The following is a 22,282-nucleotide window of genomic DNA, read 5'->3' as shown; positions in this document are numbered from 1 at the left end:
GGCTCCAGCAAGTCTTTGGAGGGCTAGAGGCTCATTGGAGACTTGGGGGTCCCTGCGGGCCTGATTGGGAGCCTCCGAGGGCCGCAAGTGGCCCCTGGGCCGGGGTTTGGGCACCCCTGCTCTAGTCCAATCTTCAACCTTTTTCATTCCTGGAAGTTGCCATGAACTCAGAACTGAGACTTTGCCGTCCCATTAGGGTCCCAACCCCAAGGCTGAAGAACACTGCCCTACTGCGGGATGGGCACCTGGCAGCTAGGATAGTATAGTAGCGGACACCCTGGTTCACAGCTCAGTCTTTCCCTGAATTAAATCTTGCCGTTAGGTGGCCTCAGCAAGCCACTCTTTCTGAACCTCAGTCTTTCCAGCTGAAATATGGCGATAACAGCACTTGCCTCACAGGACTGTTGTAAGGCCTGCATCGAGGTAATGCATCTGAATCACTTTACATGTTCCCAAAGCACTGTGAACCAAAGTTAAGAATCATTATTAGGTATTGTTGCAACATGATATACAGTGTATATGCAAAATGAAAACTACAATAAATCAGATTTAGAAATGTTTAATCTCCTTTTCAGAAAAGGCTCTTGTACTGGGAAAGGGCCTTTTGTGCAAGGACTCAGAAAGCGAGCTGTTGCCTTTCAGAGGAAATGGGGCTGTAGTATTTGCATGCAAAAAATCCAGATTCAGTCCTTGGCAGCCTCTCCAGTTAAAGGGCTCAGATCCTCCTCTGCTAAAACCCTGGGGAGCTATTACCAGTAAGGGTCTGACTCTGTATAAGGTTGCATTGTGTGTTCATATATACATGGCATTCTCATTTGGTATCATTGCTTCCCACCCACAGGGAGAGAAGAACCATGGTTTTGACGTCCTGTATCAAAACATGAAGCATGGGCAGATCTCTGTCAAGGAGTTGGCAGACTTTGTTCGCGAGAGGTAAAGATCAGTGGGTGTAGGGATAACAACCTTGGAGTTTGCATTTCCTCTGGCCAGTTGTATCCGCAGCATTACAAAACCTTGGTTAATAGACTAGGGCTCTCCATATCCTGGCCCGTGGGCTGGATCCAGGGTTTGGAAAAAGCCAGCCCCCCCCCCCACCGTGAGCGGTGCTTAATGTTCTACATCCCTGTGCCCAGATCAGCTTGAAAGAAATGGGACAGGGAGGGCTTTTTCGGGATTCAGCAGTTTCCAGTTTGGAGACCTCTGCCCTAGACAATGCTATTGGCAGATGAGGCAAGATTTCGGGTGTTAGTCCAAGGGGAAGACTGCTTCTAAACAGGCAGCCAGCACAGAAAAGGCCCTCTCTCCCATAGCCACTTGTCTAAGCTCCTAAGGTGGAGATTTATAGGGAAGTACTTTAGATGAAGATCTCATTTTGATACAGATTCATATGGGAGAAGATCGTCCTTTAAATGCCCAAATACTAGTTTAGGATTTGATAGTTCCAGTCTAGCACTTTGAGTTGCCCTCAGAAACAAACTGGATGCTAGTGGAGATCCCTACTTTGAAGAAATATATTCACTGTGGAAAGTCTACGTTTGCAGTCTGGCACCTGAAGGAGCTAAAGTTTCCGAAGGCAGACTATATTTTGCCTTTCTTCCATCATGGTATGCAGAAGGGCTTACATGGGATTTCCAGGCTGAGACCTGCTTAGTTTCTGCCTTGGTGGCACCTTGCTCCCTTAGACAATGCCCTGGGATATTCAAGCCTGGGTGTTATCTAAGCATCACCCTGTCTGATGGGTACCATCCTACTATCAGTAGTACCTACTGATGGGTACTATCTCTACCATCCTGTCTGATGGGTAGAGATAGTTGAAAACAGTTTTATTTTTTCCACAGAGTTTGATTTTTTCCAACAGTTAGAAATGCAGAAAGTGGTGTTACATGTTTTAATTCAACATTTACATTATAATTATAAATTATGATTGCTTTAAAATCTACTAGGTGGGTGATATAGGTGGTATAGTGTCAGCAGATGCAGCCACAGTCATTACATATGCACCCCCACATTAAATAATAAATAAAACTGTTTGATTTTTTTTTTTTGCAGTTTCAAGTTTTTTTATTTTTTATGAAAATTAGAAGTATATGTTTTTATTTCATTATCGCTCTTTTCTCCACCACAATAGGCGGTGCAGATGGCAAGACATAGATGGGAAGGTTCTGGGGACTGGAGGGTTTGTTCTTCACAAGGGTGCTTCCAGTTAAACCAGTCATGATGCGGGAGATCCTCACCACAAATCTCTTGCCGTCACATATGCCATGATCTCTCCCCCAAGTCCTGGCAGGACTGAAGGCAATGCTCCTGGATTTTCTCTGATGATCACTAGAGGGAGCAGTGGTATTTTCCTGATCCCAGGAATTTTTCCACATCAGTTTCCGAGGGGAGATGTGTATGTGTGTTGTGATTTTTCAGCCACTCAGCAGAATTTTATATAAGGTGCTATTTAGTATATATAGTCTGTGCTTTTAAAGCCTCTAGCCTTTAGGCTTCCAGAGTGAACCCTGAAGACATATTGGAAATGCCTGCTGAATTCTGAATCCAGAGCGGCCCAGCCCCTCAGCCCTCTCCATGACTCACAGAAGACACTCTGCTCACCCCGCTGGCCTCAGGATACCGAGATTCCAGCTGTGGCAGTGGGCAATCTATTCAGCGGGCTGGTGGGGGCCCAGTTTGGTCACATTGGCTTAAGACTAGCACTAGGTGTGGGAGTCCTATAAAGAATGGTTAAAGAACCTTGTTATTTTTATCCTTGTGAAGAGAAGACTAAGGGGAGATATGTCTTCAAGAATATGAAGGCTGTCATGTAGAAAAAGGGGAAGGCTTATTCTCATGCCATAGTGGGCTCTATCTCTTTCTCATTGGAGGTTTATAAGCAGGGGCTGGACAGCCAAGTGCTAGGGATACTGTAGCAGTTGCTTGCAATCCACAGGGCATGGGACTAGATGATCCATGGTCATCCAAGGTCCTTTCCAAATTTTTTTGTGCTTCTAGAATATGATAGTGATCGTTCAATACAGAGGCCCTCTCTTGTGTGCATTGGAGGTCATAGTCTGCCCGTCTGATTTAACACCTGTTCCCATTGTTTTTTTGGAGGGCAACTGTTGAAGAGACCTATGCCAAATCCATGATCAAGATGTCCAAGATGGCTGGCAACAGCACCCAGCTGGGGTGAGTAGGCAATGAGAGTCTCCAGTTCAAAGGAACCTACTCCTGCTCATCATTCCATGGGCTAAGAACATTCTCTGCCCCCATTTGTTTTTGCTCTCCTCCTTCAGTCAGTTAATGCAATTAAGCAGTTAATTCAGTTACACATGTTTAGGCTTAGTTACAGTAGGAAGAGGGGAGCAAAAGGAATGCGCCAGAATCTTCAAGGAAAGGGTTTTGAGAACAGATGCCACAGAAGAAAATGCAAAGTGAAAGGTATTGCAAACCGTTTCCATACTGTGCCTCCCCCCTTGTCCCCAGGAGTTTTGCGCCACTGTGGGAAGTCTTCCGCATCTCTTCTGACAAGCTGGCACTGTGTCACGCAGAGCTGGTGAAGAAGCTGCAGGACTTGATCAAGGAGATCAGCCGCTATGGAGATGAGCAGCTGCGAGCACACAAAAGGGTGAGTGGAACCTGGACGCTGTGGAGTGGGGCTCTTTTGGCACCTCAGCCAGATTTTGGAGGCTGAGGTTGGAGGCAGATTTTGGTGTGACATGAGGGGAGGGGCAAAGCACTGTAAAGTACTTCAGAGAGCTCAACGAAGGGTAGCACTTTTCCAAAGAGTGTTATACAGTGAACCAGCCTTATCTGCAAGTTTGGCATCTGCAATTTTACTATACTGGGGTCCCCTTTTAAAAATGTTTTAAAAAGTAAAAATCAGTAAGTAAATAGCCTTCCCTACCTTCGCACCACAAAATTGTGCCATTTGTAGTGCAGTCTTCTGCGCTACCGGAAGCCATTTATGGGTCGCGAGACCCCCTCCCTTGGTCCTGGCCCACCCCAGAATGGCAGGGTAAAAATATGGACTACCCAGAAGTCGCTTCTGGGTCATGCGCACTGCCCACGTCTTTGGTGGCATCACACTGTGTTTCCCAAAATGCGTGTCACGTCAGCATGGCATGACATGCACTTTGGGAAATGAGTTCCGTAATAGATGGGATATCTGTGTAATATAGGGTGTAGCAGTGGTTCCCAAACTGTGAGCTGTGGCTCCCTGGGGAGCCACGTAAACCAGCCAAGGGAGCCACGGAATCCTTGCAAAAAACGAGCCACACTATACAATGTATAACAGCATTTCTCTGTGGATCGGGACCCACTAAGTAGGTGATGAGCCAATTTCAAGTGGGTCGTGTAGCACCTAGCTCAGCCACCATTGAAAGTACAGAGCTGAGAATACAAGGGCTGCTGGGCAGAGTGGGCTCCTGGTGGGAGAGAGGCCTGGTGCTTTGCCCTGAATAGGTGGGAAGATGGAATGCTGGAACGGCCGGAGAGCTGTGTGGTTGGAGAAGGATCCAAGACTGCTTTGACATCTGAGCAGGAATGCTTGAATTCCGTGTGATGCTAATGGGACCTTTGACTGATCATGGCTTAGGTTTGAAACCTAAATTGATGATGTCACTTCTGGCCATGACAGCACTTCCAGGTTAGTGACATCACTTCCAGTGAGTCCCGTCAGATTGTCATTCTGGTGCTAATTAAGAACCACTGTATAGGATTTTAGCCCTAATGAGGAGCCGCGGCCAATGACCCAGTAGGTCAGGGAGCTGCCAGTTGAAAACGTTTGAGAACCACTGGGGTGTAGCTTTGGAAACTGTTACATCTGTTCTGACTTCAACTGTGGCATCTCCCCCATTGTCTCCAAACTTGGATCCACAGGCCTGTCTTTGTTTTTTTTCCTTTACCTCCATTAGTCAAAGGATGAGGTTGCAGGAACCCTGGAAGCAGTTCAGGTCCTCCAAGGAGCTGCCCAGCACCTTCCCAAGGTCAAGGAGAACTACCATAATCGCTGCCAAGAGCTGGAGCGTCTTCGGAAGGAGGGGGCAAGCCAGAAGGAGATTGATAAGGTAACACAAGGGGATCACTCCTGCCATTGGAGGAGAAAGGTAGGAATGTCACTGAACCCCAAAGTGGCTTACAGTGCATCTAATAGGTTTATAGGTTTATTTAATGATTAATTTGAATTATTTTTCAAACTTTAAAATAGTTGAAGGTGTTTTTGCAAACGAAATATGTGCAACCGATAAAAACCAGAAAAATAAAACAATGACCCCGTCAATTGCTGAGCGCCTGAGGCTGCAATCCTAGCCACACTTACTTGGGAGTAAGCCCCATTGACTATAATGAGACTTACTTCTGAGTAGACATGCATAGGCTTGAGCTCTGAGTTCAGCACTTCTGCTGAACTGGTTCCTGCTTTCTTATGGTGAGGGGTTTGCTTCCAGTTCTGGGTGAAGCCAAATGACCCAGTAGTAGAAAATGCCTTTTGTTGGCCCAGCTTCTATTACTAAGTACTTATTTCCTAAATTTATGTCTCTTATACAATTTAGAAAGCAGTGGAAATTTGGGATTATTTGGGACTATTATTTGGGACTATTATTTGGGACTATTATTTGGGACTATTTGGGATTATTTGGGAAATTTGGGATTTGCGGTGCAATCCAAAGGCACCCATGGGCCGACTCAAGTCCCTTATGCCAAGTCCTTACATGCCGTAAGGAACATTTGTGCCTCCTCAGGAGGAAGCCAGGCCTGTGCTCAAAGAAGTGCCAACCTGTGGAGGCCAACACAAGCCGCCTTCTTGTGTGTTGCGTCGACCCGCCGGAGGGAGGGAGCGGGAGGCGGGGCTGGGAACTGGCACTTATGCCGGATCCCAACCCTTGTTTCCAGGGAGAACAGAGCGACTTCAAGCCGCTCTGCTCTCCTCAAACTTGTGCCATCTCAGGAGGTGGCACAAGTCTGAGGAGACCCATAGGAGAAAGGGTGCCTTTCCCAAGGGTAAGGGGAAATGTTTCCCCTTGCCTCTGGCTGAGCTGCTCTTGGCCCCTATCCTGCGCTGGATACAGCACAAGCCTCATGGCTTGCCTGTTCCAGCACAGGATAGGATTGCACCCTTAGCAAAATAAGCAGCCCTGAGGTCTAAAAAATAAACAGTGGAACAGGCAAGTATCATTAAAAGCAAGATAAGACAGAACTTCACCCAAGTAAAAATGTCTCTGGTCTCTGCCTGAAGACCTCAGTGATGGAGCCAACCTAGTTTCCTAAGGGAGAGAGTTCCAAAGGTTGTGCGCTGCCACTGAAAAGGCCCTGCTTCTTGGCTGCGGCCAAGCCTTAGCTGGCCTTTGGAAGAAGCTTACGGAAAAAGGCCAAGCTGTGGCCTTTTGAAAACAGGATTTGTGTCTCTGCTTATATCTGCTCTTTTAATATCTCCTGCTATTTTAATCACTGTGGGTTTTTTGTCTGCTGGTAATTACTGTTGCAGTGGAGTTTTATAGTTCTGTATTGATGCTGCATTGCTTTATTGCATTGGCCCTCTAGAAAGGGCTTAAGATGAGATGTGAACGTACTAATAAATTAAAGGGTGGGGAATTTTGTGGGGTTAGGCTCAGGATGGGGGCTACATTCTCACTCCCGGCCCCCTGTTTTTCTGATGCACATCAAGGCTGAACTGAAGTCTCGGAAGGCGATTGAGGGGCTACGGCGTGCCGTAGAGAAATACAACGTGGCGCGTGACGACTTTGAGCAGAAGATGCTGGATTCAGCTGTGGTAGGACTGATGGGGGTGAGAGACCGTGGGGCGGGCTGCACTATCCCCCTTTCCCACCAAAGTGGCAGCTGGTCTCCGGAAGCCCTTCAGTTGGACTGCTGTGCCACCACAGTGATGTGCCCATGAAGGACACACAGCCGTTCTGTCCTGGGGGTCTTTGGATGGATGGAGCCCAGAAGGGAAAAGGCAAAGTTGTAGCTAAACCATAACAGGAGTCGTGTTGCAGGGAGGGAGGGTTTGGCGTTGGGAGAATAGTAAGCAACCTGTAGCCAGGTGGGCTTGGGGACTGCTGAGATTAAGATGGTTCTCATCCCACTTCTCTGAAGTTCACAGAGGAGGTTTTCACCCTCTTCCCTTGAACATTGGAGACCTGAGGCATTGAGGTGGAGTGCGGGTGTGTGTGAGTAATTAACCCCCCCTTTCCTGTTCTAGTCCAGTGGTCTCCAACGTTTTTTGTGCCAGAACCCCAATAAATAAATGAAGTATGTGACGGGTCCACTGCAGGTCTCACTCCCTCCCAGGACTTGGTCTGTCCAACCTTCACCCCATCACTGCCTGCCCTCTTTCCCCCTATCTTCACAGCGACCCTGCGAGGTAGCAGCCTGAGCAGGACTGACCTTGGGAGCTGCAGGGCAAGACAGCGAGGCTGGGCAGGATTCAATCAAGAACTCAGTTTTGATAAGGCAATACCGTTATTAGATTGGATCCAAGCCCTCTCTTGCGCAGGCTTTGAAAGCTTGCTGTGACCCCCTCCCCCCCAATGAGGCTTCACAACCCATTGGGGTCAGAACCCACAGGCTGAAGGATACTGTTCTTCAGTGCTTCTCTAGTGGTCTGAGGTGGAACAAAGAGAAGTCAATTCTCTTCGGTTCACATTTCTCGAAACCTTACCCCAGGTTGTTAAAAGTTACAATAATTCACGACATTTAAAATAACGCGTTTCATGATTTCATTTCATACTCTGTAAGCTTCAGATTTGTTGGAAGAGCTTTTTTCTTCTTCTAACACCGTAAGGATGTGAGGAGCGAAAGGGGAACTTGCCATGTAGCAAATAGCCCCAAATGACTCGAGGAAGTGAGGCAGAAGCACACTTGGGAAACCCCAGATAATTCCAGAATCCGTGTAATCTGGAAGGTGAGCCTTAGTTCTTGGTTCCCCTTCTTCTTGAGCGCTGATCTTCTCTCTGCTTCCCTACAGCGTTTCCAGGCAGTGGAGGAGTATCACTTGGAGCACATGAAAGCATTAATCGGCTCTTATGTACACTCAGTGGAGGACACCCATGTCCAGATTGGGCAGGTAAGAGATGCAGAGTGGCTAATGACGGAGCCCAGAGGAGTGGAAGCCTGGGGGACAAGGAGGAAGCAGGGATGGGGGAAGAGCTAGGAGATGGAAGCAGGAGAGATATCCTAAAGACACCAAAGAGCTTTGGGACAGAGTAGGGTGTGTATGTGAGGGGGGAACCAAAGTCCCAAGAGCAGGACATGTCCCAATTGTAACAATGTAACCAAGGCCTTCGCCCCACCTGGTGTGCAAAAAGCCACCCCCTTTTTCCAGTGCTGCCCCAACTGCCACTTCCTCTAGTCTTCTTTCTCCCCCTCCCTAGAATCAAAAAGGAAGAGGGAAATGGAGTAGAAGCAGGTGTGGAGGAGAACAGTGGGGTAGAGCAGTGCTTCCCCCAAATTATTCCCATTGCAATGTCTCTGTGCTACGGATACGGCACTTGGAACCTGGAAGTAACTGGCGATGACATCATTGTCAGTTACTTCCAGATTGGAGGCCACAGAGCAACCCTGAAAATGATGGTAAAATGTCCAGGGCAGGTGAGTGGGGCCTTCCAGCAGCAAAAACCTTGTGCATGGAGCCCACCCTCCAAGCCTCTGCTCTTCGGTCTTGGTGTTGCATCGCAGTTTCGTCGCTGGGTGGTGAGTGGCCTGCAGTGCCCCAGGGTGTCCTGTCGCACACTTTGGGAGTCCCTGAGGTAGAGCATCAGATATGCTGTCAACCTCCTGGACAGGCTACTTCTTAACGCTGTCCTGAAGGTTTGTGGAACCGCATCAGCTGAGGTGAGCCTCAGTCCCGACTGTTGCCTTCTCCCTGCTATAGGTGCATGAGGAGTTTAAGCAGAACATGGAGAACATCGGGGTGGAGACCTTGTTACGCAACTTCACGGACAGCAAAGGAACTGGCAGACACCCACCAGGTCAGTGGGCGCTGCTCACAGTATGGTGGGAGACCCTCTGGGCATGAGGAGACAGCAGAGTATGGGAAGGAAAATTGAGGCAGTTATAAACGGGAGAAGAATCTGTGATTATTTTAGCTGCATGTATTTTTGTTACAGTGTGCTATCATTAGCAAATTGGGCCAAAGCCTTCTAATTCCAGTTGTGGTTAATTGTTGTTGTATAATTGCTATATTTAAAATCTCTGTATTTATTATAATAAAAGAAAAGAAAAAAGAAAAAGAAAACACATAGTAAAATGAAAATAAAAACAAACAACAACATTAAAAATAGATATAACATACAGAAAAAAAGCTTTGGATAGGATTGGGCTCTAAGTCTCATTATTCATGAGAGATTGATTCCCAGAACTCATATGAATGGCAAAAATTGCATTAAAGCAAATCCATTTGAAAAACAATGTCCCTTTGCTAGGTCATTTAAAAACAGCTTTGCTGGCCTTTGTGATGTAAGACAGAGGCATTAAGCAGACAAAGTTTCTCTCCAGGTGCTTAGAAAGGCTTCACTCTCTTCACCCCTAAGAACATAAGAATAGCCCCACTGGATCAGGCCCTAGGCCCATCTAGTCCAGCTTCCTGTATCTCACAGTGGCCCACCAAATGCCCCAGGGAGCACACCAGATAACAAGAGACCTTATTCTGGTGCCCTCCCTTGCATCTGGCATTCTGACATAGCCCATTTATAAAATCAGGAGGTTGTACATGCACATCATGGCTTGTAACCCATAATGGATTTTTCCTCCAGAAACTTGTCCAATCCCCTTTTAAAGGCGTCCAGACCAGATGCCATCACCACATCCTGTGGCAAGGAGTTCCACAGATCAACCACACGCTGAGTAAAGAAATATTTTCTTTTGTCTGTCCTAACCCGCCCAACACTCAATTTTAGTGGATGTCCCCTGGTTCTGGTGTTATGTGAGAGTGTAAAGAGCATCTCTCTATCCACTCTGTCCATCCCCTGCATAATTTTGTATGTCTCAATCATGTCCCCCTCAGGCGTCTCTTTTCTAGGCTGAAGAGGCCCAAACACCATAGCCTCTCCTCATAAGGAAGGTGCCCCAGCCCAGTAATCATCATTTTCTTTCACATGCTCTGGAGGAAGGGAGGTGTTGCTCGCCTTGAAGTGAAGCTGTTCTAAGTGCCTGGAGAGAGAATGATTGGTGGTCAGCTGGCTGCCCTCATTCACATTAATGAGGCAATTGCTAAACAAATGTTTACCTTTAATTTAAAGGGCCCTTCTCATCAGGTTGAGATGGAAAAATCCATGAATTTCCCCAGACAAATCCATGGACAATTAGGTTATACCTGTAACCTGTTTCCCTACAATAGTAAGAAAAGCTGTTTTTCAAACTGTGATTTTAAAGGGATGCATTTTCCCCTTCTCCAGGGATCAGTACATTCCTTCTCATTTGCAGTGGCCATTCGTGTTGAGTCAAATCCATGTATAAAAAATCCATATAAAAAATCCACAAGAGCATTTTTTAAAATATTGATGTGTCCCTTTGTCGTGTCCTGTTGTCGCCCCTGCCTTACCCTCATTACACAACTCCTGGTATTGCCCATCTCCTTCATTCCTTCCTGCTCTCAGGGCAAGAACAGAGATAACTAAACACGGATATCTGTTGTCTTTTTTTACCACTCAGGGCCCCTGGATTTTGAGGAGCTGAGCATGACTCCAGTGCAGGAAGGCAAGTACGTCTGAACACAAGACAAGCAGCACCCCACATTCAGAAGGGGGGCAGGGAGGGAAAATCTGGAGATTTCATGGAGATGGACTATCGATTCATTTTCCCCTATTGTGGGCTCTGCATGTACTCAAGCTCTTTAGGTATTGTGGCTGCATTGTTTGATTGGATATAGTCAAGCGACACTCAAGATGACTGAGTGGGCAAGTTTTAATTGGCAAGGCTGGGAATGAGTTGGTCCCAGTTCTAGCCTGTCATCCTTTCAAGAATCTGAGAGCAGAATATATGATGCCCCTCCCCCATTTTACCCTTACAATGATCCTCCGAGGTAAGTTAGAGTGAAAGTGAGGGAGCCAGGAAGGAGAGGAGCCAGCTCAGTCGTAAAGGACCTTCTTTTCATGCAGAAGGCCCCAGATTCAATCCCTGGCATTTCCATTTAAAAGAATCACAGATAGCAGGGCTAGTCAAGGCCATATAAAGCAGCATCACATGTTCATGAGCAAAAGGCTGCATGTGTTCATATGTTCAGCTTTATAGCTGAGCAAGGGTGTGGACCCAGGTTCTCCTGATCGTAATCCAGCACTCTAACCATTATACGACGCTGCTCCCATGCTTAAAGGACCTCTTTTATTTGGGAGCCTGGTTTGGAGGGAATGGGAGAAATAGCCAAGCAGCCTGGAGCAAGGAAGCATGTCTTGTTAGATGATGATGAAAGTGTGTCTGTGTGTGTTGTGGTGGGTCTCCTCTCAGCAGAGATTGTCTTTCTGGGCTGCCTTGGTGGCAGGTGCAGGAAGCTCCTCTTGCTCTGGTGTGAAGGGGGCAGGGGCCTCTATCAGGCTGGGTGGGATGCTGCTGATGTGGCTTAGACAGCGGCTCAGGGCAATTGCCGGCCCCCAGCCTTGGGCTTGCCATGCTTCGACCCACTGCAGGCTGTTGGGATGCTGGACTATTGGGAGTGCCATCCTATTGGATGCCGGACTGGGAGTTTAACTGTAGCATGCAAGTTTTTGAGTGTCGTGGTCTTCATAAACCAATGATGTTCTTATCTTTCCACAGGTCCTAAGCGCACCCGCAGCAAAGCCTTTCGCATCCCCGGACTGGGTCGCAAAGAACGGGAACGAGACTCTGTGTGAGTTGGGCCGCTTTCCTTCTTTTGCCTGGTTACCTGGTAGCTGAGGCCTGTCTAACCTGCCGAGGCCAACTATCTCTTCCTTTCTCTCCTTTTGCTCAGGGAGTCTCCAGATGCTGATTCTGGGGTGAGTGAACTTGTTTTTTCTCTGTCAATGCAGCAACTGTTACCCTGCACGTGCCTGATCTTGTATGATCTTGGAAGCTAAGCAGGGTCAGGCCTGGTTAGTACTTGGATGGGAGACCGCTTGGGAATACCAGGTACTGTAGGCTTGCACCATAGTCTTTCGAGACTGAAGGTTGCCAACCATTTCAATAATGGTGAAAAGATAGATCCCTGCTCCGAGAAATTTGCAATCAAATTTTAGACACAGCGCTGACAGAAGAGAGAGGTTGGAGAGGGCTGGAGAAGAGAAGGCTAGAGAGGTTATTATTGCAGTTAAATGTACTTTGGGGTTTTGTATGCCCCCCCCATACCCAGCATTCAAGCACTGAGAACATAAGAAGCTCCATTGAATCCAGCATCTTGTTCCCCACAATGACCAACCATTTGATTCCAGGAAATGCACAAAGGCAACAGTCCGTCTGTCTGTCTGTCTGTCTGTCTGTCTCTCTCTCTCTCTCTCTCTCTCTCTGTGTGTGTGTGTGTGTGTGTGTGTGTGTAAACTACCCATCCACATGGAGGTTCCTGATAGCTTTCATGACTATCTCGGAACATAGAAGTTCTGTCTAGCCATCCGGCCACTGTATAGCCATCATTGACAGACCATTATATGTAGATCTCTCCAATTCCCTTTTCATAAGAAGATCCCTGCTGGATCAGACCAAAGGCCCGTCCGGTCCACTGCCTTGTTTCACACACCGGTCAACCAGGAAGTCTATAAGTTGGGCATGAAGGTGGGGACCTTCCTCTGTTATTTGTCCCAAATGTATAGCACACCACGTCCATTTATCAGTACATGAAGATTCCATTCTTGGCTAGCATGGTGAATGACTGATGATAGGCCTCTCGTCCTCCATCAGTGGATCGAATCCCTGCTTAATAACAATATAAGGGGAACCTTACTGGATCAGATCAAGGTGGCTCCATCTACTCCTGCATCCTGTTTCCAGCAGTGGCCAGTCAGATGTCTTCAAGAGACCTGCAAGCAAGCTGTGAAGCCTACAGCCCCCTCCTCCTGTTTGTTGCTTCCTGCAGCTGATATCCAGTGGCTCTTGTTCATCCCCACTTGCTCATTCTGTTGGCTAATCACAATATAGTATGGCTCATAGCAATCTTACTTGAGCAAAGATCCTTTTAGGTTGGGATGTTCACGCTTTTGAGTTGCACAGGAATATTCATTGACTCTAGCCAGCCTCTTCTCCTTTTTGGGTCGTGTCAGCATGGGGTAGTAAATTATGGCCCTGCAAAATAGTCCTGTAGGCATTTTAAAGCATGTTTATGGGGGAGGGAAGGAGCAACTGCAAGCTATGCCCTTTTCTCACTGCACATCTCCTCTTAGCCCCCAGAAGTGGACGAGGAGGGGTTTACTGTCCGGCCTGATATGAACCAGAATGATATCCTTTGATGGTGGTTGTCAGAGATATTACTTGAAGAGGAGGGGAGTTGGGTGTGGTGGGACTGGTCCTCATTTCTAGGAGCGGAGCTTGTAGTCCAGTGAACTAAAATGTGAACTGAGAGGTGAAAACTCCTTAGTTGTGCCCCAACATTATTCTGGATTGCAGGTTTGGGAGTGGAACAGATTTGGGTTGGAAGCTGCGTTAGAACACAGCAAGATTTCCAGCTCTGGTCCGTTATTTTGGAGAGACATCTAGGTGATTAGAGGCAGAGAGCTGAATGTCAGGATTTCTTAACCTGCAGCTCCCAGAGTTCAGTAGAACGTGATCCATTATGGGATGGAGATGGCCTCTTGGGGTGACATCAAAGCAGAGAGAAAGTCAAGTGGAGATGTGTTAATCTGTGGCAAAAAAAGCCTGACTCCATCCCATAATAATTATCCCCCACCCCCACCCCCTATCCCCAGAGACTGCTACTTGAACAAATTCTACAGTAGCTTCCACAGTCATTCTTTTGTCACATGGCCCATCTCAATAATTGAAGACACACTTTCTGTCATGCAGGCAAGCTGGGCCTGTTGGGGTCTGCTAAGGTTGACCTCCTGAAGTCACACCATCACGCTTGGGGGTGCCCCCCAACTCTATCCCAGGCTCGCTTTTATTCCTTGACTCCACCTGCTACGCGAGCACAGCAACCGCTTCTGCTCTTCCAGCGATTCCGATTACGACGACGAAGAGCCCCACAAATTCTACATTCGAATTAAACCCGTGCAGCCCCGGGAGAGGACAAGCAGCGCTGCGGCCTCTGCTGCAGTGGAGCAGCTCAAGGCCTCTGTCGGCAATCTCATCTTGCCACCTGCCGTGGGGGTGAGAGGTTGGAAGCAGGGTCCCCTAAGGCAGGGACTTGAGGGGGTCAGTGGGGCCCAGTTGCTTCTGGGGCACGGTCAAGCTGTCCCTGGCCCGCTCAGTCGGTTTACCCAGGCAGTTGAGGCTAAGGCAGATCTTGGAGGAAGGAGAGGATTTTACCCACCCTGTCCTTTTGTCTTGGTATTTCACTCTGAATTCTAGCTGAAGTAGGAGAATTTAAAGAAATTTAATTCTGGAATTGTAGCATGCAGTTTGCTGCAGTTTTAGGTTCCTTCAGCTTGCTTGTGGCTCTCCCCCCTTCCCACATGCCCTCACATGTCTTACTGCTGTGTATAGGGCTATAGCCAGCCTTCCTTGATAGGTTGGGCAGCTGCGTTTCTAGGTGGAACTAGAAATACCTGAATGGGAAATTGGTGCTTTTCTCAGAACCAACACAAACTTACAGCACAATCCTATGCATGTCTACTCAGACGTAAGTCCCATTGCATTCAATGGGGCTTACTCCCAGGAAAGGGAGTATAGGATTGCAGCCTTACTTAATGAGAGTGAAAGTCTCTAGAGCTAATGTTGCAACTTTGGTGTCCTGGCCTGAATAAAATCAGGTGCCCAGCTAGTGGGGGAATGTGCTCAGTGTTTCTGTCCTGGTTCTGTGTCGTCCCCCCCTCCTTTCCTTAGTCAAGAGGGTAGAAAGCCCTGTGGAAAAAAAGAGATGCAGCTACTGCTGTCTATTGTATCTAACAGTCATTGCTTGGGAGGAGGACAGGATCTCTGGTAGCTTGCATGTGTAACTGAAGGGGAAGTGACCCCTTTCTTGTGAGGGGAAAAGTTCTTTTAGCCATTATAATATGGCTAAAATGAATATGAATATGAATGAATGAATATGAATATGAAGTGATAATGAATATGGCAAAGTGCTTTAAAGCAATGGGTAACTTAGGGGAGATATTGCTTAGGATCTTTTTAAGTTGCCTTGTCTGCTTTATTTGCTAGCTTAATGGCCAATACAGGGTGTTTTCTCCAAGATTGCTCAAGGCAGCGTAAGGGTGATTGTGATAATGGAAATCCACCCTGAACTGGGAAATCTTGAGTGAACAGAGCTGTGCGGGTTCCTTAGGTGGAGTTTTCAGGCTACGGTTGCTCCTGCTCTTAAAATAAGCTTGCATTCTTTAAACACAGACTCTCAGGTCACAAATTAAAATGCCGTGTCCCACCTTGCCAAATCCCAGATGGGGTGAAGCAGCGCTCTGGTGGGTTAGTGCACTCTGGCTATAGCCCTGGATGTATACATTGCTAATACCCTGTGAAACAGCATTCTTTTTGTGAGTGTAGCTAAGATTGCATCAGGGCTGCTCTTCTTGAGTGGCATCTTACTAGTGTGCAAATGCATTTTTACATGTTAATAAAACATCATCCAAAATCTCCGTTTGACCATCTGTACAATTGCATCAAGATTGCTTTTTTTTGTAGTGTGTTAATGAATGTGTGTGCGTTGGTCATGTAGAGGAGGGAGAGAGTCAGAAAGGAACTGAAGGAACTATAGCAAACTGCACATGTCTATAACTTTATACAGAATGTTGAAATAAAAAATAGAATAATGGAATGGGACATATGAATAACTGACACTTAAGGGCTATTGGATTGCATTGGTTCATTTCCAAATGTCCGTAGACACACATTGGATTTCCCAGTAGCCACTGGAATGTGTTCAACCAAAGGGTGACAGGTGGCCTACAATATAGGGACCATCCCAAAATGCCTTTCTGAATGACCATTCTAGTGTGTTGTGAATAACCATATGAACGCATGGAGTTTCCAAATGGCCATCAGTCTGGTTCCTTTCAGAATGGCTGTAGGGTCATACTGAATTTCTAAATGGCCAATGAAGTGCCCTGCGATCGGTGGGAGAAGCTGAACAACAATCAGCATGAATCATCAGGAGACCCCCTTCTTCCCCAACATCCTTAGGCAAAATATCTTGAGTTCCAGGCTGTTAATTTGTGGGGTGTCAGTTTTCAGCCTAGTTGGGATGGCTTATATCTGAGGTGGAGGGAAGGGTCAGCCTTGGTCATAAAAGGGCATAAAAGGGGCACAGTTTCCATCTTAACCCCCCTTCTGGTTTCTTTTCCACAGTGCACAATGAAAAGGCATTCATCCAGTGAGTACTCAATTTCAACCCAGGTCTTCATTCTGTGGTTGCGGGGTAGGATTGACAACTTCTGGAGATGGGTGAATATACGAGAGGGAGAGAGATCTGGTCCATGGAGTCGCCAACACTGTGAATGTGAAGGGAGACAAACAAAACCACTTATTTAGTCTTCTTCTTCCACCAGGGCACTTAAAAACTCTTGCCTCTTCCACGCTGGAAACCGGTTCTGACACAGCCCCAGCTCCAGGTGAGGAAGAGAGCAGGAAAAGCGGGCCAGAAGGAAGGTGGAGAAAGGAAATGGAGACAAGCCTATCTCCACTTTCCAGGCTGAGCTCCAGTTCTCTCTGAACCCTCCTTTGTCTTCAGATGCAATTTGCAGTTCACATCAAAGGCCGACTGGCTGCTCGTACTTGCCACCTGTGGAAGCTTTGACTCACACCGTGGGTCTCTGTCCTCCTTGAGCAGATAGGGAGAGGCAAATGGAGGAGCTCATTTGAATCCATTTCCTTGCAGGTGACAAACTGGGGAGAAAGCAGGCTCCTCACCTTGCCATCCGGGCAAACAGGTAGGGTCCAGATAATTGAATTTTTTGTGTTCCCTTTTTTGGGGTGGGAGCAGCATGTTGGTGGCAATTGGGTCCATATGCCAAGAGAAGTCTAGTTTTTCTGTGCGGAAGAAGCCTTTTCTCTGAGTGGCTTTTGCACCCATTTGCTTGTTTGGTTCAATTTCTCCTGTTTCCGTAATACGCTTTGAGGGTGTTTTGCTCTTGCAGATGTTGGAAGGACTGATGGGGAGGTTGTGGCAACCCCCTGGAAGAGTAGAGGGCGGGGAAAGCACTCTTGTGTGCAAACCATGGATACCCCCAGCTCCTTAGAGAGCCCTGCCTTGTCCCACCCCCTCTGGCTTTTGGTGATTGCAGCAGAGACGAATCACATATATTGCTGTTTTCCTTTGCAGCTGTAAGCTTAGAAGCATTTGTTCAGAGTCCATGCATCCAGGTCATTCTTGTTCTAAAGACTGTTGTTAGATTCTGCATGGAAGATCGTAGACCTGTATAACGTGTGTGCCCTAAGATGACCGAACCTTAGAGGCCTTTCTTAGTATTGTTTTTTTTCCAGCTGTGACAGCAAGTCTGAACCAGATGTGCTGCCTGCCAGTGCATTATTTGGACCGCCACTGGAATCTGCCTTTGAAAACGAAGATTTTTCAGGTAAAAAGGCCAGGAGTGGCCAGTATTAAAAAGGTCCTGGAACCATCAAAGTCTAGGAGATGAGGCCTCAGGATGTTGGAAATAGAACTCTAGAGAGACCCAGCATCCCTTGACCCAAAACCTGTCTGTCAAGGCAAAGGCATCCAGACAGCCAGTGCAGAACAACGGTTATAGTGTTAAGTGGGGGTTAGGTGCTGGGTTCAAATATTGTTATGCCCAAGTTCAACAAATTGATCAGACATGTAGAGGACCTTAATGAGAGGAGAGTGAAGTGACTCTTAAGCATTTGAGGAAGATCCTGAGATGGGAAGGGAGAACCATAAGGCTATTTACACCACTGCCTTTTTCTGTTTCGCCACAGCACCCCGATCGTACCTCTTGGCTTCCAGCCCTTCTCCCTTTTCCTCCTCATCCCCAGAGAATGTGGAAGACTCCGGGTTGGACTCACCTTCGCATCCTGCCACAGGGCCCTCCCCAGACTCCCGTCTCTGGAGCCCACGGCCCTGCACCCCCCAGAGCCCCCTCAACAAACGGGCCTCCAAGAGCTCTCTGAGCTTTCGTGGCAATCGCTGTGGCCTGCCTGCCGAGGATGGACCAAGCCCCTGGCTGCCCCAGCCCACCTCCCAGGACCGTGCCTGCTTCATGGCTGAGCCTGACTGGGCAGACTCTGTGTCTGCCTGGCCTGCAGTGGCTCACAGCAACCTTTCCTGTCAGCATGAAGAGGCATCTCTTGCCACCTCCTCTGTGGAGCCCACAGTGAGCAGCCGACGGGCATGGACAGCCCGGCCTCGCAGCCCGGCCTCGGACTGCCCGCCACGGGCCTGTGAACAGGACAGCTGCCTCTCTTCCAACTCGGCCTCCTCCTCCTCCTCTTCCCCAGCACCTCCCAGCAGCGGTGATTCCACCAGTCCCTCCCCATGGGCCCCACGGGGCAGAGACTCGGAGAATGGCACTCCAGCTGTCCCAGATATTTCATCTGAACCTGGTGAGCAGAGATCATTGTATTTTGGGGGGGGGGGGGGAATGGGACACGGTTGGTTGTCAGAGCTAAAAATAGCTGGTAGAGAGAGGATTAAAATGTGTGGGAAATCATTCCAATGAGCTTTGAACATATGAAGCTGCTCTTTTGAGTCTCGAACCTTTGGTCCATCTAGCTCAGTATCGTTGATGTAACCCAGCAGTGTCCAGAGTTTCAAACGCAGGGGGTCTTTCTCAGCTGGTCTGCCTGGGGATGCTGCCAGGGATTGACTCTGGGACATCTGCATGCAAAGCATATCCTCTGTTCCTGAGCTACAGCCCCTCCTCAAAGAGGAACCGAACTCCTCCTCACCTATGTGTTGATTGCTGGGTGCCAGGGCGCACATTTGATTGGTCATTGTTGGAAAAGCAGGATCCTAGACTAGATGGATCAGCCTTTGGTTTGATCCAGCAGGGCTGCTATTCCTACTATTCCATGTTCCAGATAGGACCCGAGCTTTAATTTAAAGCGAAGTTTACTTATACTTCCGCCCAGCCTGCCATCAGTCAATGGAGTTCACCCTCAGTTTGCTCTTCCAGTCTTTCTGAGGCTGATGGTTCTAATGAATGCTTTTTGTTCTATTCGTAGTTGCCCTTCCTCAATCTGCCCCACCCAGCCTGACCCCCATGGTGGCCCCGCCTCAGCGAAGCCGCACCAAGAGGCCCTCTGCTGTTTCAGCTTCCTGCATTGGCAATGATACGGTGAGTCCTGACTTCCTAGCTGTGAGCCCATCGAAGCCACAATGCATTCTCCTGGGCTATGGTGGCCCATATTATCGAAGTATTGATGAATTTGAAATGTTTTTGGGCGGGGGGACAGAAGGCTGTGGATAGAGGGACAAGGCCAAAGGTTTATCATTAGGGGCAATGCTGTTATCCAGTTCGCGAAATCTTAGTTGATTTTCAGCACACAGATGTTGCTTTTGAGAAAAACTATCATTCTAAAGACAAGACGAAAACTGTCTTTGTTTTTTGATGATACATGTTGGTATTGTAGGAAGCAACCTCTGAGAAGAGGCATTCTCTCCTGTGTCTGATAAAGGACAATGCCTCTTCTGAGATGGTGCCTGATACACACATGTGCTTCCTCCAGTGTACCACTGGGGAGGGGCTGTGTCATCTTAGGCTTTCCATCCTGGTTGTGAGGGGAAATGCCTCTTCTGAGATGCCACCTTCAGCTTTTTAAAGTACTTCTACTAAAATTAACATATTTTAATCTTCAGCTAATTAATTGGAGACAACTTCTCAGTGGGCCCTCAATATCCCTGGGGGATCCGTTCCAGGACTACCTGCAGATTCCAAAATCCATGAATAATTAAATACATGGGGGCCCAGCATGGCATCACAGTAACTTACCTCGGGGCCATGCATGACCTTCTGGTCTCCTCAGAAGCCTCTCGAACATGACTGGAAACCACCTCTAGTCGTGTCTGGGAGGTCTTCTGAGGCCATCGAGCCATAGGCTCAGCCTTCATGGATGGTCAAATCCGTGGATGCCAAGCCAGCGGATAAGGAAGGCCCACTGTATGTTTTTACTTAGTTAGTCCTAGTTATCACCCTTCTCCATACCCCACTCTCACGTCTTTCAACTGAAGCCACTTCCCGTTGTCTACCACAAATCCTGCATTGCTTCATTGGGTGTTGCCTGCAACTTTTTTCATGGCTCTTTGCACCCATGTGAACTACAAACAAGCTTCCCTCCTTTTTTAAAAATGAAAGCAGAGATTCTCTGGATGCCAGTATCTGCAATAGTACTAGTAATGTCTGTGGTGGACACCCTTTATGAGAGAATACTCTGTGTCTATTTACTCCTATCAAATCCTTCTTCCATACGTCCTAACTAACTATGACAGAGTGAAGAGGTTGTTTTGAACCCTCTCCCCAGGTAATGCCTTCCTTGTGCTCTGTCCTCAGCCTCGCTCCCTGAGCCCTTCACCTCTCTGGACTTTGTCAAACACCCAGAACTCAGTCGGTGTGACCGAACGGGCCTTCTTCATGGCCACCCAGCCAGGTCTTGGTATGTACCCTGCAAGGGGGATACATGCGTGTTTGTTTGTTTGTTCACATTTTTATACCACCCTCCCTCCAAAGTCCAGAGGAGGTCAGGATGGTGTACATGGTTCCTTTCCTTTTCTCCTCACAACAACCCTGTGAGGTAGGTGAGACTGAGAGTGAGTGACTGGCCCCAGATCACCCAGGAAGCTTTTTGGCTTATTGGGAATTTGAACCTGGATCTTCCAGGTTGAAGTCCATCTCCACAACCACTACACCATCCTGGCTGTCTTGGCTCTCATTATGGAAGCGGTGCTTCCATGATGCTTGGGTTGTGGGGTGCCTGTGTGAGCGCGGGGGAGGAGGAGGAGATGATACAAGGAGCCAGCATCTTAATGATACTCTGCTTAATTGAGAAATAATTCAAACACATGTACTTCTAACTGGCTATTCCTATATATAGGAATATATAGAGACAAAAGATCCATACCCCATTCATAAGTGGTAAAACTGAGGGATGTATGTGTGCAAAAGAGGAGTTGTTACTGACAACAATGTTCTCCATGGAAGTTGCCATCTTCTGGTGTGTCTCCCTCCCTCCCCCCCATTAGAAGAATGCTACATGATTTTCAACCTTGGTGGCATCTGAAGTGTTCTCACCAAGAGCCTTGTGATTCCACACATCAGAGGATTTTCTTTTTAAGCCTTCAACAAAACCCCACGAGGACCCAGTTATTGTAAAAATGATGTTTATTCCACCAGCCACCGGCATTTTTAGTTGGATCTTTGCAACATTTTTGAGAAAGTTTTTTTTTATTATTTTATTTTAGATTTAATACCATCTATATATTATGTTACACTGTATTTTTCTCTCAAATTTCTCAGCAGCATTCGATTGATTCTGTCCCCCCAGGTATCTCTCGTGGTCCCTCCCCCGTGGTCCTGGGCTCTCAGGGTGCCTTGCCCGTGGCAACTGCCTTCACGGAATACGTTCATGCGTACTTCAAGGGCCAGAACGCTGAGAGGTAATAAAGGGGTGCATGGGAGGGGAGGACTGTGAATTGGTCTGGAGGACCCAGCCGTTAATTCCTGAGCTCCTGCAGTTCCCTGGAGAACACCCTCCCCTTCTTCTTTTGTCAATTGCCATAGATAACTCTTGAGTGGAGGAAAGAACGCTCAGGTGTAGGGCACTTGTTTTGCATGCCCTACAAAGTCCTCGGTTCAATCCTCAATTAAAAAGGAATTATGGGTAGCAGAACTGGGAAAAACTATGAAGAGTTGTGCTCAGCGGACCAGTGTTCTTGCTTGCTATAAAGCAGCTTTATCTATTATATATAATGTATACACGATATATATATACAATGGGCCAGCGATATCTGTGGGAGATCTGTTCCAGGACCCCCTGTGGATACCGAAACCTGCAGATAATGGAATATGCGGGGGGGGGGGCAGTGTTGCAAAACTTATCTGGGGCCTGCACCTGGCCCTCTGGAGGTCATACATGACCTCCCAGCCCCCTCGAAAGCCTCCAGGATGCAACAAGAAGTCCAGTTCATGCCAGCAACTTCCAGTTGTGCCTGGGACGTGTTCTGGGGCACGGGGAGGCATGCACAAAAGTGCCTTCTAATCATGTCTGGAGGTAATCTGAGGGGTCAGCAGAAACTCAAATCTGTGGCTGTCGAGTCTGTGGA

At 47.7% G+C, this 22,282-nt stretch overlaps 1 protein-coding gene across 1 annotated transcript in view; it reads left to right on the top strand.

Annotated features, from left to right (window-relative positions):
• Nucleotides 1–22,282, top strand: part of FCHO1 (FCH and mu domain containing endocytic adaptor 1) — a 54,173-nt gene that overhangs the window by 24,641 nt on the left and 7,250 nt on the right. The window contains exons 4-23 of the mRNA XM_066634997.1: nt 842–933; nt 3,097–3,171; nt 3,469–3,610; nt 4,899–5,051; nt 6,647–6,751; nt 7,949–8,047; nt 8,855–8,951; nt 10,633–10,677; nt 11,731–11,803; nt 11,906–11,930; nt 13,305–13,359; nt 14,042–14,226; nt 16,357–16,381; nt 16,557–16,619; nt 16,886–16,937; nt 17,491–17,582; nt 17,944–18,567; nt 19,189–19,301; nt 20,514–20,616; nt 21,505–21,616. Of these exons, the coding sequence (XP_066491094.1) occupies nt 842–933; nt 3,097–3,171; nt 3,469–3,610; nt 4,899–5,051; nt 6,647–6,751; nt 7,949–8,047; nt 8,855–8,951; nt 10,633–10,677; nt 11,731–11,803; nt 11,906–11,930; nt 13,305–13,359; nt 14,042–14,226; nt 16,357–16,381; nt 16,557–16,619; nt 16,886–16,937; nt 17,491–17,582; nt 17,944–18,567; nt 19,189–19,301; nt 20,514–20,616; nt 21,505–21,616 (2,330 nt within the window). The remainder of the gene's footprint in view (nt 1–841; nt 934–3,096; nt 3,172–3,468; nt 3,611–4,898; nt 5,052–6,646; nt 6,752–7,948; nt 8,048–8,854; nt 8,952–10,632; nt 10,678–11,730; nt 11,804–11,905; nt 11,931–13,304; nt 13,360–14,041; nt 14,227–16,356; nt 16,382–16,556; nt 16,620–16,885; nt 16,938–17,490; nt 17,583–17,943; nt 18,568–19,188; nt 19,302–20,513; nt 20,617–21,504; nt 21,617–22,282) is intronic.

Source organism: Tiliqua scincoides, chromosome 8 (assembly GCF_035046505.1).
Source record: "Tiliqua scincoides isolate rTilSci1 chromosome 8, rTilSci1.hap2, whole genome shotgun sequence".
NCBI lineage: Eukaryota > Metazoa > Chordata > Lepidosauria > Squamata > Scincidae > Tiliqua > Tiliqua scincoides.
This window is presented reverse-complemented; position numbering and strand designations above follow the sequence as displayed.